This window comes from Calypte anna, chromosome 18 (genome assembly GCF_003957555.1).
Source record: "Calypte anna isolate BGI_N300 chromosome 18, bCalAnn1_v1.p, whole genome shotgun sequence".
In the NCBI taxonomy this organism is placed as follows: domain Eukaryota; kingdom Metazoa; phylum Chordata; class Aves; order Apodiformes; family Trochilidae; genus Calypte; species Calypte anna.
The window spans coordinates 2315513-2331692 of NC_044263.1; the positions used below are offsets into that span (position 1 = coordinate 2315513).

The following is a 16180-nucleotide window of genomic DNA, read 5'->3' on the forward strand; positions in this document are numbered from 1 at the left end:
ATTTCTCTTCTAGGTTTGTCCTTAACTATCTATGAAGGGCAGATCACTGCCTTGCTTGGCCACAGTGGGTCTGGGAAATCTTCTCTTCTACACGTGCTCAGTGGATTTTCCAGTCCTTCATCAGGTAAGGGGATGGATCTGAGAGATGAAGAGGAGAAGATTTTGGTTTTTTCAAGAATAAGGGGGTAAAGATGCAGAAACCCAAGTTTTCCCTCAGTTCTGCAGCCTTGGCTGTGCAGATTCCAACACATCCCCTGTGGATGGGCTGGTTCTCCATCTGGATGCCCTGATGGCTTCTGTGAGTTCTTAAGGGATTTGGTGCTCTGAAATGTTTTGGAAAGGTATGAAAGCTTTGGATGACACAAAGCTGTTTTGGCTTCTTTTTTCTTCTTTTCTTTTTTTCTTTTCTTTCTTTTCTTCTTTTTCTTTTTCTCTTTTTCTTTTTTTCTTTTTCTTTTTCCTTTTTCTCTTTTTTTTCTTCTTTTCTTCTTCTTTTCTTTTCTTTTCTTTTCTTTTCTTTTCTCTTCTTTTCTCTTCTTTTTCTTTTCTTTTCTTTTCTTTTCTTTTCTTTTCTTTTCTTTTCTTTTCTTTTCTTTTCTTTTCTTTCTTTTCTTTTCTTTTCTTTCTTTTCTTTTCTTTTCTTTTTCTTTTCTTCTCTTTTCTTCTCTTTTCTTCTCTTTTCTTCTCTTTTCTTCTCTTTTCTTCTCTCTTTCCTCTTTTCCTCTCTTTTCCTCTCTTTTCCTCTCTTTCCTTTTCCTTTCTTTTCCTTTTCTTTTCTTTTCTTTTCTTTTCTTTTCTTTTCTTTTCTTTTCTTTTTCTTTTCTTTTTTTTCTTTTCTTTTCTTTTCTTTTTTTTCTTTTCTTTTTCTTTTCTTTTCTTTTCTTTTTCTTTCTTTTTTCTTCTTTTTCTCTTTTCTCTTTTTTCTTTTCCTTTTTTTCTTTTTTCTTTCTTTTCCATTTCTTTTTTTTTTTCTTTCTTTTTCTTTCTTTTTTTCTTCTTTCCTTTTTCCTTTTTCTTTTTTTCTTTCTTTTTTTCTTTCTCTTTTTTTTCTTTCTTTTTCTTTTTTTCTTTCTTTTTTTTTTTCTTTTTTTCTTTTTTTTTCTTTTTTTTTTCTTTTTTTCTTTTTTTTTGTGGTCACTTTGTGGTTTTCTTTGTTTTTAAACACTTGGGAAGCACCCACACTGCTGGAGGTGAGGTCAGAGGGCTGGACACACACACACACACACAACTCCCTGGAACTGGGAAATTCTACAAATACTTCCCAGGATGAAATTCATTCCATTCACTCCTGTGTGCAGGTTCTGCAACGATTTACAACTACAAAGTGTCTGAAGTGCAGGATATGGAAGGCATTCGGACAATGGTTGGGATTTGCCCCCAGTTTAATTTGCATTTTGAAGCCTTAACAGTGAAGGAAAACCTGAGGATTTTTGCTCACATCAAAGGGATTCAGTGGAAGGAAGTAGAGCAAGAGGTTGGTATGTGCTTACCAGTCCCTGTCCTCTGGTTTACATCTTGATTACTTTGAGGCTTCTGTATAAAAGTTTAGCAATGGCATCATTGGCCTAAGGAAATGAGAAAAAAAAATTTAATTTAGGGGAGAAATGTTTTTTTCAATGTTGTCTTATGTGTCATAAGCATTATAAATCAGATTTGCAGGGGTTATCTCTAAGCAAAGCTATTGAATCATTTGAAAACCTTGAAATGAAACTCTCCTCTGGTGTGTGGCCATCCCATGACTTAAAACGTGACCAGTGATTTTGGAAATCTGACCTTCTCTTTGTACGTTGCCAAGGTTCCAGAAAGTTCTTGTGATGTTGGACCTCACTGACCTTCAGGACATTCCGTGCTGATGCTCTGAGTGGAGGACAAAAAGAACACTGTCCCTTGGAATTGCAGTTTTGGGGAATCCCCAGGTAGGGAGCAGTCACCTTTACACAACGTTTCACTTCTTTAGCACAGTTTTTGGCATTCTGATTTGGCACGCAGACATTTGTTACCATTCCCCTTGGCACTCCAGGCCTGGCTGACCCTACTAATTCACTTGGCTGCTGAGAGCACGGAGGAATTTAGGTCAGTGAGCATTGTGTTTTCAGGTGAAAAAGGGGAAGAATGTTGTGACAGCAGAGAGAGGAACAGCAAGCAGCCGGGGGCTGAGGATTGCGTTTGGTTCTTCGACGTGAGGCCATCAAAAGCATGAAATGGCAAAGGTGTAAACAAGGGGAATTCCAGTTTGGACACAGGGAGAGCTCTGATTTTCTTGCCCTTTTGTAGGTTTTGCTTTTGGATGAGCCAACAGTGGGGTTGGATCCCTGCTCCAGGCACCACGTGTGGAGCCTCCTGAAGGAACGGCAGCCTGGGCGTGTGACGCTCTTCACCACCCACTCCATGGAGGAGGCTGATGCCCATGCTGGTGAGCCCAGATTTCCACACAGGCTGTTTGAAAATCAATTTCCCATTGCAAAGCCAACCCCTGGGTGCTGCCACGATGCCATCTGTGCTCACTGGACATGTTTGGTCTGAGAGCAACCCCTCAACCAAGGTGAAAACTGGGCTGCTGTGTCCTTCCAAGCTCCTGCTTGTGTTCTGCATCAGGCTGAAAAAAACTGCACGGTGTCTGGATGTCCCACCAGCAGCACCCACACAAAGCAGGGATATTGTTTGAATTCACCTCTCCTCTTTCCCTCCCTGACTCTATGGGAGAATTTCCGCAAGCCTGGAAGGATGCAGAATTCAAAGGTTAAGCTTGGTGCTCAGGAGGAAGGCAGCAGTTCAAAAAGGAAAAAAAGCCATCACTCCTGGCCTGGTTTTCACTCTTCTCAGCTCTGTTATAAAAATGTCTGTTGGGTTCAGAAGGAGCAGAGTGAGGTCAGCCCATGGCAATGCTGTAAATCCCTCCCTCAATCCTTTGTGTTCCTTCCTCCTCAGATCGGAAAGCTTTCCTCTCAAATGGGAGGTTGAGATGTGTGGGCTCCTCTCTGTACTTGAAGAGAAAATGGGGGATTGGCTATCACTTAAGGTAAATCCTTTTCTTTTGGGCCATCACTCTTTTCATAAAAAGCTTCTCCTTGATTTATTTTCTTGCAGAGCCTTGGGTCTCTGTAGAGTTTCTATGGAGAGTAATAGAAATCCTGACAATTCATTTTAGAAAACTTTGGAGGCTGCCAAAAATATCTTGTTTTGGACAGCAAACTGCTTGGATTTGGAACCCAGTCCTGAAAGCTCAGAGCATGGAGCTAACATGACTCTGCAACCTTCTTTGCAGCCAAAAAGGGACCAGATCAAGACCAATTGCAACTTTCTCATACTCCGTGGAGCCAGAGTGTTGAACAACGGGTTTAATGTAGAGTTGTTTTTATCTAGATTTTAATCTGAGTGTTCCTGGTTTAGCAGGATGGGCCAGGACCTTTGTTCTTAACCTCAGCTATTTCTCCTGTGCATGGCAAAAAGCAGGGGCACTGTAAAAATCCCCACTGAAACACTGCCCAGTATTTTAAAAGGATGCAAATTTTCCTCGTTTAATATTAAAGCAACTTTTTTTTTGGTATAAACAGGATGCACATCAATGAGCTGTGTGACCCTGAGCTTGCCACCTCCCTGGTCAGGCAGCACATCCCCAATGCTGTGCTGAAGGGACAGAAGAGGGGTGAGCTCTGCTATATGCTGCCTCTGGAGAACACCAACACCTTCCCAGGTAAGAAAAACCCACGGTGTGCCAGGGCTGTGATGGAAAAACAGAAAGATTTCTCTCCTCAGGATGTCCCATAGAAGTCTGAATTTTCTCCTTAGGATTAGAGAGCACAAACATTTTGCTGTGGCTGCTAAATTCTGGGAATTAATCCTGTGAATGCTAAAATGTTAATCATGCCAGGCTGAGTTCTCCTAAGTGGTTGGGCTAAGTCTGGCTCTTTTTGTCATGCAGATCTCTTCAGCCACCTGGAGAGCAACGTTTTGCAGGGGGTTGCTAATTATGAGGTTAGCAGAACAACCCTGGAAGATGTTTTCCTGAAGCTGGAGGGTGAGGAAGCCACTGACCAAGAAGGTAACGTTTGACTTCAGTTTATAAGTGTGGTGTGATTAGGGTTCCAAATATACGTATGTTTTTTTAATGCAGAATGATTTTTTTTGGTTAAATATGAATTTTGGGAGGTCAGAAGCTGCAGTTGTATTCAGCTTTCTTTTAGTGAAGGATATCTTCTTGAAGAAGTCTAGATGGCTAAGTCTTGACTGAATATTGATCTCAGTTCATGTTGGAGGGGTCCTTGCTTTCCAAGGGCATCCTGCCCAGAGCAGGAGATGGAAAGAGACAAACTAGACAGAAAGTATTTCCCAAGGCCAGTGAAGATATTGAATGTGTTGTCATACAAGCCCAGGTTCAGCCAGTCTGAATTCCCCCATCCAAATTATTACTTGAGGAAATTAGAGCCCCTTTTCTCTGCCCTTATTTCTTTTTCTGATGAAAGAAATGATGATTTCAAGATGAAAACGTTCATCTTTGATGCTTGTGCTTAAAACTCATCCTTGGCACGTTCTTTGTGGGTAATGGTGTTCCCTGTGCTGCACATGTAGAAGATGGAGACCTGGAGGAGAGGGACCCAAACTTCCCAGTGTTCTCAGAGCAGGAGAAGGCAGCAGTGAGTGGGATGGAGCTCTGGAGGCAGCAAGTCTGTGCCATGGGGAGAGTTCGCTTCCTAAAGCTGAAGCATGAAGGAAAATTTCTCAGGTCCATGTAAGTACAGGAGCTCTTGCTGCCCCTGCAGCCCTGGTGCTGGCTTGATGCCTTCCAAAAATTTGGATCATCCCTTGGAGTGGTTGAGGGAATACTGGGGGAGAGGTTGGGAAGCTAAAAGTTAGGTGGGAAAGGTTTTAAAGCTGCAGTGGGAAGGACAGATAGAATTTACTGGCAGAGGTGGGAATTGTTTCAGCTTCCACCTTCGTGACACAAATCAGAGAATCAGTGAAAGGAGCAGTTCTTTGGAGACACTCATGGTCTGCTTTCCATCTAGATTGCTGTTCTTCGGAATATTTATCCTCCCAATCCTTATGATTTTCCTTCAATTTCACCTCTGGGAGAACTCCAGCAACTGGGAAATCTCAGCTAAGTCGTATTGTCTTCCCACTGAAGAGAAAAGTCAGAATAAGCTGGCAAATCTTCTCATCCTCAATGACACAGGTAAAGAACATGTGGTGTTGATTCACTACTCTGAGTCCTCCTGGAGCAGCTTTCCTTTTTTTGTGCATTGCCTTAGAGATTTCTGGCTTTGGGGAGGGTTTTCTTGTGAGCAAAAGCAAACCCAGTTTTGGTGGCTGTAACTGAGTGCCTGGTATTTAAAAGAGTAATGACCCAGACAGATATAAAATTAAAAAACCAACCAAACAAACTATTGAAACATACGTTGTGTTTAACCATTTTAATTAAAATAGGAACAAAATGTAGCTAATATAAGCTTGCTTAAATTCTGACTGATTTATTTAAACATAACTCTTCTTTGCAAGTGGGAGTTTGTCCATAAGAAGCCATTTATAATAATGAAAAAACCCATAATTATTCTAATTTCCCTTCTTGACTTGATTTCAGGATCAGAAATTGAGGATATCATCAGTGCTTTGAGGACCCAAAACATAAAGCCAGAAATTACTCTTGAGAAAAACATCACCAGCATCCCACTACACCATGGAGCTATAAAAATATCCCTGGAAGACAAGGTGAGGGATATTTTCTCTTGCTTCACTCTCTACATTGATGGGATTTTCTAAAATATGTTTAAATGAGGCACAGCAAAACGCACACAGCAGCAAAAGGGAGAATATTTGTTTGATATATTCAATATATCAATAAACCTGGTTGGGGGTACCAGGGTTATATTTAGTTCTTTCCACTGCATGTTTTTTTACTGGAATATTTAGAGAAGAGCATCAATGTAAGGATTCTCTGCTTGTCTCCAGAAATTGTTTCCTTTACCCATCATTTTGCTCATGGTATCTGTCAGCATTCCCACCAATAAAACTGTCCAATTCCCTTTGCTGCTTTTCTGTAAAATCCTGGATGAGGTCTTCTCTTCCTCACCAATCCACATCCTTCCCTCTTCCACTTCCAGAGCTACAGGTACACGGTCATGTGCAGCACGGAGCCCATCAACTGCTTCCCCATGCTCATGAACATCCTCAGCAACACCTTCCTGAGGCTCTTCAACTCCACGGAACGGATCAGCATCTGGAGTGAGCCCTTTTACAACGTGAGCCTCCTGGCCTTCTCATGAACAATCCATTAATTGGAATAACCACACTGAAGTGATAGGGGCTGGAAGCATGGTTGGGATATGGATTTGATGAGTGGGTTGGAAGCATGGTTGGGATACAAGCTGGATGGGTTGGAAGCATGCTTGGGATACAGGATGGATGGGTTGGAATCATGGTTGGGATACAGACTGGATGGGTTGGAAGCATGGTTGGGATATGGACTGGATGGGCTGGAAGCATGGTTGGGATACAGGCTGGATGGGTTGGAAGCATGGTTGGGATACAAGCTGGATGGGCTGGAGGCATGATTGGGATACAGGATGGATGGTTGGAAGCATGGTTGGGATACAGGCTAGATGGGTTGGAAGCATGGTTGGGATACAGGATGGATGGGTTGGAAGCATGGCTGGGATACAGGATGGATGGTTGGAAGCATGGTTGGGATACAAGCTGGATGGGCTGGAAGCATGGTTGGGATATGGACTAGATGGGTTGGAAGCATGGTTGGGATACAGGCTGGATGGGCTGGAGGCATGGTTGGGTGAGAAACTTCCAAGGGTTGAGGTCAGGGGTCCAACTGGGGGCTGGTTCCTGGGCCATTGCTCACTGTCAAGGGTGGTTTAAAGAGAATTTTTTCTGCAGCATGGAAGAGGTCTCTGGGGTTTCAGTGCCATCAGTCTGGGGTTTCAGTGCCATCAGTCTGGGGTTTCAGTGCCATCAGGCATTTAAGCTTGTGCTCTGTGGAATGTAATGGTAATTCATGCAAACCTCATGTTGCTTCATTTGGCAAGGATCATCCTCATCATCCTCTACAATTTACAATAATCCAAATGCTTTTTGCAAATTTAAAAATTGTTATTTTTTTTACATTAGTCTGTTTGTTCTTCACCACCAACAACTCAGCATAATGATGAGTCCTCACCTGAGCATTTACCCATCTCCTAGGAGCAGTCAGGCAGATTTTTCCCTGGGCAGCTGTTATTGGTGACTTCTGAATTTCTCTTCCACAGACCCAAAATCCAGAGGTACGCAATGAAGTTTTTTTCATCTGCCTGACCTACATGCTGACCTTGGCTGCTGGGCTGCCACCTCACTTTGTAGCAAGCAGCAGGGAGGATCACAAGGTAAAAAGAGCTCACATTTTTAAGTGGTTTGGGCAAGAAGTGACTGCAGATGACATGTCCCTGGCTAGCAGGGGGTGAGTGATGGACTGGCCAGCAGCATTTCTAGGGAAGATGCTGGGGGAAATAGAGACAAAAAACCCCAAGGCTCTACCCAAGTGAATTATCCTGCATCTCAGGCTTGGGGTTGGAGTCAGAACAATTTGGGTGCTAATAAAGATTTTTGGGGCAGATGGGTTATTAATGTTTTTTCCTTTTGAAGAATGAGGTGTTTTTAAACAACAGTAAAGCTAAGAAAGGATTGAAAATGGTTGGAAGGGAACCACACCATCACAGAAATATTCTGGTTGAACTTTAAGATCATTGAGTCCAGCCATAACCTAACTCTACCAAGTCCAGTGGTTAAACCTTGTTCCCAAGCACATCTACACCTCCTTTAAACACCCCCAGGGATGCTGATACAGATGGGCCAGTGTCCAATTACCCTTTTTGTGAAGTTTCTTCTAATATCAAACCTAAAACTCCCCTGCTGCAACTTGAGACCATTTCCTTTTGCCCTAAAGAGAGGAAGAGGGTGAGGAAAGCTTGGCCAGGGAAAGGAGGAAGGAGGATAAGGGAGAAGGAGGATAAGGGTGAAGGGGAATGTTCTGGGGTTTGTTCAATCACCTTTTCCCATTGCTTTCCCAGCTCCAGGCTCATGCTCAGCTGCGTCTCGTGGGGCTTTTCCCCTCTGCCTACTGGTGTGGGCAGGCACTGGTGGACATCCCACTCTTCTGGACCCTCCTCTGCCTCATGTTTGGGGTTGTTCTCCTCTTCAGTCGTGCCTTCCCCTTGCAGGCCAGTGCCCTGCTGACCCTGGTGAGCTCTTGGCTTGGGGGGATGGAAGGAAACCTCATTTGACAGGGAGGTTTTGACATTAAATATTTTAATCCCAACCAAATGCTCTGGGCTTGGGTTTTCCCATCCATCTCCTGGTCACTGTATCTCTCTCTCTCTCTCTCTGTAGATCACTTGTGTCCTTGGGTATGGAACATCTCTGGTCCTCCTCACCTATTTGATTGCCTTTAAATTCCGCACGGGGCGAAGCAATCGTTACCTCTGGTCTTTTGTCTTCATCCTGGTGAGCAGAGGGAATCTTCACTCTGAAGGGTTTGATTTGCACATCTTGCCACTTGAGGCAAATTTACTGATGCTCAGCAGATGGACCCAAATCTGGGACAAAGAGCCTCTTTTGAAGCAATGATGCATTCATACTGGAAATATTTTTTTGAATTTATTTCAGGTGAATTTCACTCTCTATTTATTAAGTGGCATACATGAAGACTTTTACTTCATCTTCTCTGTTTTGGTTCCCATTTTTCCACTGCTGGGCTGGTTCCTCTTCGTTACACCAGTAAGTAAACATGTCCCACCAAAGTCATGAATGGTCCTAATGGTGCAAACTGGAAAAGCAAAGGTGAGAGAAGAGACCAAGATTTGGGTTGTTAATCCTGTGTTTGACTGGGATATTTGGGGTCATTTAATTACAGGAGGCTGTTTTGATTACTTTATTTTGGCAGCCAGGGTAGATGGGAGGGGAAGGTGATGGAGTGGGAAGACCTGGAGGGATGAGGGGAGGTGAAAGGACAAGGAATAGAGAAGCAAGTATGGAAAAGATCAGCCTAACCTGGCTGATCTGAAGCACCTCTGAATTAGCTGAGCCAATGAACACACAGCTTTTTGAAGAAGTATGAACCCCCCCAAAAAAGATGCAAATCAATGCTTCTGAATCCCATCTTGCAGAACCGTCAAGCATCCCCAAACCCCCAACCTTCACTGAGTCACACCATGCTAAGGAATTTTTCTAATTGACTGTTTTTTTCTTGCAGTTTTTCTCACCATTTCTCTTTGGGTATTTTTTTGAGTCATGGAATCACATCTTCGTGGCTGTCTTTGCTGTAAGGAGCAATTTGTTGATGGGTGTTTTGGAAAGGATGTTGGCTCTAAGGCAATGGACTTGCACTGGGCTTCTGTAACTCTTCCCATAAATAAATTGTGGGTTATTTGCTCCAGGTTTCACCTTAAATGCTGGCAGGGGAGGTAAATAAATCCAAGGGATCACTGCTTGTGTCTCCTGTGACCCCTGGATGCTGTGGGAAATGGTGGGGGGGTTAAATGGAGCTCCTGTATGGGGCAGAGATATTATTATTGATCAACTCCTGGGGCTGGTGCTGCTTCTACAAGAAAAAATATGTGGTCTCTGCCCCTGTAGGATGCCTGTTGGGGTGCAGGTTATTTGAGCTGCATGAAATCAGAGCTTTTGTGAATGATCTGCATGTGAGATGGAAATGTATGCAAAGCATCAATTTGACTTTTTCCCCTTTTGGACCTTGAAGTAAATCAGCAAGGTCCCTGCATGCCCTTAGAACAAAAATTCACCCAGCTTGTTGCTGCTTTCTCTCCATCCAAACAAACCCCCTCCATGATTGCTTTCTAGCCTTACCTCCACTGTGTGATTCTTGCTTTCCTCCTGCGTTGTTTGGAGATGAGATCTGGAGAAGCAGTTCCAAAACCTGACCCCATCTTCAGGTGGGTCCTGGGCAGATGGGTGCCAGGGCTGTGGGGTGGGCTTGGTGTCACCCAGCCTCCTGGCTCACCCCTGCAAAATGTGGATAAATCCCATATATTTGGTTCTAATCAATTTATCTGGAGAGGAGGAAATGGATAAGGAAAGGATTTTTTTAGTTATTATTATTATTATTCCTTTGGGTCATTGCAGTTTCCATCTTGACTTACTGGAGCTTCCCTTAATGTAAAATTAAAAAAGGTAAATTCCTACCTAGTGTCTTGCAATAGGAGGTGAGTTGAACTGCAGTGTCCTAAAGAGAAGTGAAAAATGGATTTAAGCTTTTCTTAAACCTCCCAGCTGAGGTTTCAGGACATTTCACTGCAGCTAAATTAATAATTACAACTTGAAACCCAATATTTTAACTGGTTTTTGAATGCGTTGCTGTTGCTCTCTGCAGGATGGGGACTTTCTCCAAAGCTTTGTCAGGCTGAGGATATCTGCTCCCTGCTTTCTGCTTATCTGTGTCCAACAGCATGAAAATGACCCCCTAAGTCATGTGGGGGACCTATAAACACCATTAAATTGTCAAACATTAACCAGTGTGACTGAGCTAGGAGTTAGATACCCAAAGAACTTTGAAAACATGCCCTGTGGGTTTTAATTCTCCTTCGTATGTGTCCAACAAAGGGCCAATCAATACTTAGAGATAAAAGACAAGCTAAAGCTGACCTTTATTTTTCCATACATGCCAATGGGATTCTTTTTTTCTTTTTTATTTTTTTTTTTCCCTCCATGAATCAATATTTGAGCAAACACTGACAAACAGCTCCTCGAAATCAAACAAATTTTGCAAGTGCTTCACTGGTGCTGTCCTGGCAATAAACTTGGTAAACCAATTCCTTCTGGGAGTGGTTCCCACTGACACTCTCCCTCTTCTCATAGGATCCAGCAGAGAGTGGTCACCCACCAGAACAGGGACCACCCTGGGGAGGAGTCCCCAGAAGTCCAGGAGGAGAGGGAGAGGGTGAAGAGCACCCTGGTGTCCCCACAGCAGGAGGAGGTGAAACTTTCTGGCTTCTTTTCTTCTTCATTCTCCATCTTTGGATCTGTCTCTGCTTTCTGAGCTCATTCACTTATTTTTGACTGTTCTGGTGTCCAGCTACACGTCTCACCACAGTCCCCTTGGCAGATGAGGCCATTGAGCTGGCACTGGATTTTTATTCCAATTGTGGTCTTTTCCTTTTCTTTTTTTTTTTTCTTTTTCTTTTTCTTTTTTTCTCCCTCTTGCTCTGTTTCCTGGATTTTTAATTTAGAAATTTTCTCTGTAAAGAGTCATACAGCAAGGGTAAGAACATGAGCTGTCTCATGGGACAGGAGGAGAGCTTTTACTTCCCACCTCCTCTCTCCTCAGGCGCTGGTTCTTGCCAACAGCTTGCGCAAGGAATATGAGGACAAGAAAGCCAGCTCCATCTTCAAGAAGAAGAAGAAAGTTGCAGTCAAAAACCTCTCGTTTGCTGTCAAAAAAGGTTCCTGTATTTTGCTGCACTCCTTATAAATGACTAAAATCTAAGGACACGTTTGGGGACCACGTTTTTGTTGGAACTTTCTTGTGTGCAACCCAACCCAACGCAATCTGTGCTCCTGTGTCCATGGGGGAATTCCCTGGGATGTGATTCTCCTGCCATGCTGGGAGGTGTTGCCTACCACATGGAGAAGAAGGTTTTATTAGCAAAAATTTGTATTAACAATTCTTGCATATTTCTTTCAGGAGAAGTATTAGGTCTGCTAGGACCCAACGGAGCTGGAAAAAGCACAACTATAAATATGATTTCTGGAAACATAACCATGACTGCAGGGGAGGTAGGTGACTCTTTGGGGGCTTGATCTTGAGGCTTTTTTAAATGAAAGCTGTGATAAGACAAGCTGAAAACACAGCCCTAAGTCAGGGAATTTATGCACAAGCAACCCTGCGTATTTATAGAACTAAGAAGAAAGTGTTGGGTTCCTCAAAGCACATTCTTGTTTTCACCCAAATCAGTGCTACAGCTCCAAGGGTCTGAGCCACAGAAACCTTTCAGTCTGTATTTGAAAGCCCTCGTGAAATTTCACAAGCCTTGTAAGAAATGTTGACATCTTCAGAGGAATCAACCTCTTCATAAACAGCCCTGCAAACCCAGGAAATTGGAAACGAATGTGAGCAGGGCTGGGTTGCTCACAATCCATCACTTAATTATGCACAGGATGATTAATGACATGTAGTGGGGGAGGGGAAATTCCATTGCTGTGACAGCTCTGGGACTGAATGTTTGGAATAGAAAAAGTGTTATTAGGAAAAGATAGCCTCATTGTTGGTAATATTACCCAAAGTTTTAGTAAATAATATTTGGGGTTTTTTTGGTGGTTTTTTTTTTTTTGGAAAAGTTTTCCTGGGTTTAAGGGGAGCAGAAGGTAGATGGAGAGGATCCCCCCAATGGTGCTGGTCTTCCAAGGTGCTCCTGGAAGACAGGAGAAAATTTGGCCAAGGTTTGGTGGTGATTAACACCCCCCCAGCTCCAGTCTGTGTGTTTGTGCAGGTGATGCTCAAGGGACACCTGGGCTGCTGCCCACAGCTGGACCCACTCTGGCCAGACCTCACCATCCTCCAGCATCTGGAGGCCCATGCTGCTGTCAGAGGGATCAGGAGAGAGGATGCAGATGTTAACATCAGCAGGTACAAGGGATTTCAGCTTGGGGTTCCAGCTCTCTCCAGAGGTACAGGGCAGGGAAAGGTTTTTCTGCTGGCTGGCGTGGTCAGCAGACAGCACCTTCAGTGCCTCTTTACCTTGGAGAAACAGGAGCTCCTTCTGATGAAATCTGCTGCTTTCTGTTGTGCTCAGTCCCTTGGCAATGAAGATTTTAACCCTACTTTATCTAGAAACCTTTAGGAAAAAAAAAGCAAACTTGCTTCAGTTCAGGGTTGGTTACATGAGTAGTGTTTCTCATGAGCTGTGCTTTTAAAAAATCTGCAAAAAAAGTCCTTAATTTACCATCTAATCTAGGAATAGAATTGCCAAGGTGATGTGGCTCAGCCAGAACATGTCTGTCAGTCCTTGGTTCCTCAGTACTCCTGACCACAGTGATGTGATGACCAGAGATGGTCGTTTCAAGTTTTTCCTTTCCATTCCCCACAGCATAACAAGAGCCTTAGATCTCCAGAAACATTTAAAAACCCCAGTTAGGAAGCTACCTGCAGGAGAAGCCAGAAAGGTAAGTGTTAGTTTTATGTCTGGTTCTTGAAGCAAATCCTGATTTTTCATCCTTAAATGTGGTGCACAGAAAATCTTCTTCAGTTTGGGTTCCTGGCATGGTTTGTTCTCATCAAGAGCTTTTGAATCCAGCCTGGATCATGGGATCCTCTCCTTTTTCCCCACTCTCCCCACTGAGTGTTTAATAAATGCTGACCACAAATAGGATTTACAAGGTGACCCCCTCTCCCTGCCCCATGGCATGCAGCTACCAATAAATGAGATGGAAAAACACCTTCAGATTTTTGGCAGGTTTGGAGTGTTGGGGAAAGCTGATCTGGGGAGGTTAAAATGCTAAGAACTCCTCAGGTGGTTTGTTTTTTGGGAGGGGGTTTTGAGCTCTGTTCCTCCTGTGCTTTGGAATCAAGAGCTTCATCTTCCAGAAGATTGACAGGGAATAAACAGCAGGAAAAATGCCAGTTTTGCAGGTCAGGTAAAAGCAGATCTGACCTTGGTGTCTCTCCCATTTCAGTTGTGTTTTGCCCTGAGCATCCTGGGAGATCCAAAGGTAATGCTTTGGGATGAGCCATCAGCAGGCATGGACCCAAAAGGGCAGCGTCGGATGTGGTGAGCAGCCAGAACTGAGATGTCTCCAACAGATCTATCAGGATGGTCTCACTCCTCTTATTGTAGTATTGCAGCGAAGAGGTTCTGTCTTGAGGGCCAAATACATCTGTGTTTTCTCTTTTCCCTGATGCACATGGGATGGGGCAAACTCCTTCCCACCAGGTGTGATCTTAGTGCACCAAAAAAATAGGAGCAGCTGCCAGCTGAGCCCATGCATTTGGTGCAAAAGGCAAAAAAATTCCTGGTTTAGAGGGAGTTTTTCCTTTCTGTCATTCTGTCTAGTGCTTGCTTTAGCAAGTGTAATATTTGTAGGGATGCTGACATACAGCCTTGGCACCCGTGTGTTCTTTTTGAGCAAGACAACTCAGTTCTTGTAAACAGGCATCCACCTTTTTTATAGCTTCACCATCTCCGTTGTTCTTTGGGAGGGAAGACACAAACCAGGACTGTTTTCTTTGGCTACTCTTGGGAAGTCACTGCTGTCCTTCTGTTCCCAGGAAAATGATTCGGATGGCCATGAAAGGCAAGGAGAGAGCAGGCATCCTCAGCACACACTACCTGGAGGAGGCAGTGGCCATCTGTGACCGTGTGGCCATCCTGGTGTCGGGGCAGCTACGGTGGGTGCTGGGGTGGCATCAGTCAACAGGATGCCACCTGGTTTTTACTCTGGTGGGGACTTTTGGGGGGTTTTGGTTGGTTTTGGTTGTTGGTTTCTTTTTCTCTTAATCCAATAGAAAATGCTGGGTTGGATTGTGTGAGAGCTTTGTGAGGAGGGATGTTGTTTCAGCAGCTCATGAGCCACCGATGAATCAGAGGACGTGCATCTGCTGCTCATCCCCTGCTTTGTTTGCTGCTTATGATGATTTGAGCTCTGATTTCCCCCCTCTGCAGGTACATTGGCTCCCTGGAGGATCTGAGAAGTAAGTTTGGCACAAGTTACCACCTAGAAGTTAAGCTGCTGGACCCGGGGCAAAGCGATGCTCTCCATGCTGAAATTCTGCACCTCTTCCCCCACGCGGCTCGGCAAGAAAGGTCACTACCCCAGGGGCTGCTCTGCCAGCTCAGACTCATGCTGGGACCCTCTGTTGCTCCTCCTGACCTTGCTCAATAATTTACCTGGGGTACAACAACCCTACAAGCACTCCTAAACCTTGGTGCCACGTCCCAGAATGATGAATTATTATTTTATTTTCTTTTTAATGCGACGTTTTCAGGACGGCTTCTTTGCTCATCTACAAGATACCCATGGAAGATGCCCTGCCTTTGTCACGATCTTTCTCCAAGCTAGAAGCAGGTAAATAGAAACACCCAACTGAGTATGAAGATGGCTTTCAAACTGTTTAGATGGGTTGGTTTCTTGAGGATGCTTTCTCCGTTCCTCCACAGCTAAGCAGAGCTTCAGGCTGGAGGACTACAGCTTGTCCTTGCACACTTTGCAGCAGGTAGGTGGGGGGAGGATTTACAGGTGAGAAGCTGCCTGTGGAGGAAGCAGAAATGCCCTGTGAGCTGTGTAGGTGCCATCAAGCCCTGGGGATAACAGGGCCATTTCTGCTGTGTCACGTTGCTGCAGGTGTTTGTAGACCTCACCCGGGAGCCAGAGGAGCAGGAGCAGGATGGAAGGGCTGAGAGGGCTGTGGAGTGGAGGCTCCTTCACCCCTGAGCCCTTGGAGCCCCCAAGGATATTTCTTTAGGATATTTCATTCGGGATATTTCATCAGTGTCACTGACCCGTGGGATGAGATGCACCCAGAGGACTTGGCTACCCGTGGGACACCACACAAACACCCCCTCCCTGCAGCTTTTCTGCCTCACAAAGAAGAAAAAAGGAATTGTTATTTTAATAAATAAAGCCTTTATCCTTTGACAAAGTGATGCCTGCCCTGCTCAGACTGGCTCAGGAAGATTTGCTGTGCTAAAGACCAGCCCTGCTGGGCTGAGCTCCTGATCCCAAGGCAGAGGGGGGGGAGAATCATGTGCTTGCTCAGAGGATGCTCCAAAACCCTCATCACTGTCACAATTTTAGCAAATAACCAGGTGACAGATGCTCTCTGTTAACCCCTTCCTGCCTCCAAGGGGAAGATAAATAGGGGAATAAGAGAGAAACACTTTAAGGTTGGGGAAAAAAAAAATCAAACCTAGAATAGGTTTAATGAAGTAGTAACAATGGGACCTGGCATATCCACCTTTCTCTTTAATTTTATTTTTTTTTTCCCTTTGTGAAGAGGGGCTGGAAGGGGAAGAGAAGGTTTGTATGCCTAGGGGATGAACTGAGGACAGGTCTTGACTTGATTCTGTGTCCTGATTTATTACTCCTCTGGAGTCTGCCTCAGTCACAGAAAGTTAGAGGTTGGAAGGGACCTCAAAAGATCATGGGTCACCTACAGGAGGTCATGCAGGAGCACATCCAGGTGGGTTTTTAA

At 44.3% G+C, this 16180-nt stretch overlaps 1 protein-coding gene across 1 annotated transcript in view; it reads left to right on the forward strand.

Annotated features, from left to right (window-relative positions):
* Positions 1-15613, forward strand: part of LOC103529251 (ATP-binding cassette sub-family A member 9) — a 28210-nt gene extending 12597 nt beyond the window's left edge. Inside the window, 28 exon segments of the mRNA XM_030461861.1 lie at positions 14-124; positions 1299-1482; positions 1796-1916; positions 2275-2413; positions 2929-3019; positions 3555-3694; positions 3923-4042; positions 4570-4729; positions 5007-5173; positions 5579-5706; positions 6099-6236; positions 7251-7364; positions 8049-8219; positions 8368-8481; positions 8644-8754; positions 9230-9298; positions 9838-9929; positions 10852-10969; positions 11321-11435; positions 11678-11769; positions 12483-12619; positions 13080-13155; positions 13666-13760; positions 14258-14377; positions 14652-14792; positions 14975-15054; positions 15147-15202; positions 15331-15613. Coding sequence (XP_030317721.1) covers positions 14-124; positions 1299-1482; positions 1796-1916; positions 2275-2413; positions 2929-3019; positions 3555-3694; positions 3923-4042; positions 4570-4729; positions 5007-5173; positions 5579-5706; positions 6099-6236; positions 7251-7364; positions 8049-8219; positions 8368-8481; positions 8644-8754; positions 9230-9298; positions 9838-9929; positions 10852-10969; positions 11321-11435; positions 11678-11769; positions 12483-12619; positions 13080-13155; positions 13666-13760; positions 14258-14377; positions 14652-14792; positions 14975-15054; positions 15147-15202; positions 15331-15420 — 3290 coding nt within the window. The 3' untranslated portion in view covers positions 15421-15613.
* The last annotated feature ends 567 nt before the right edge of the window (positions 15614-16180 follow it).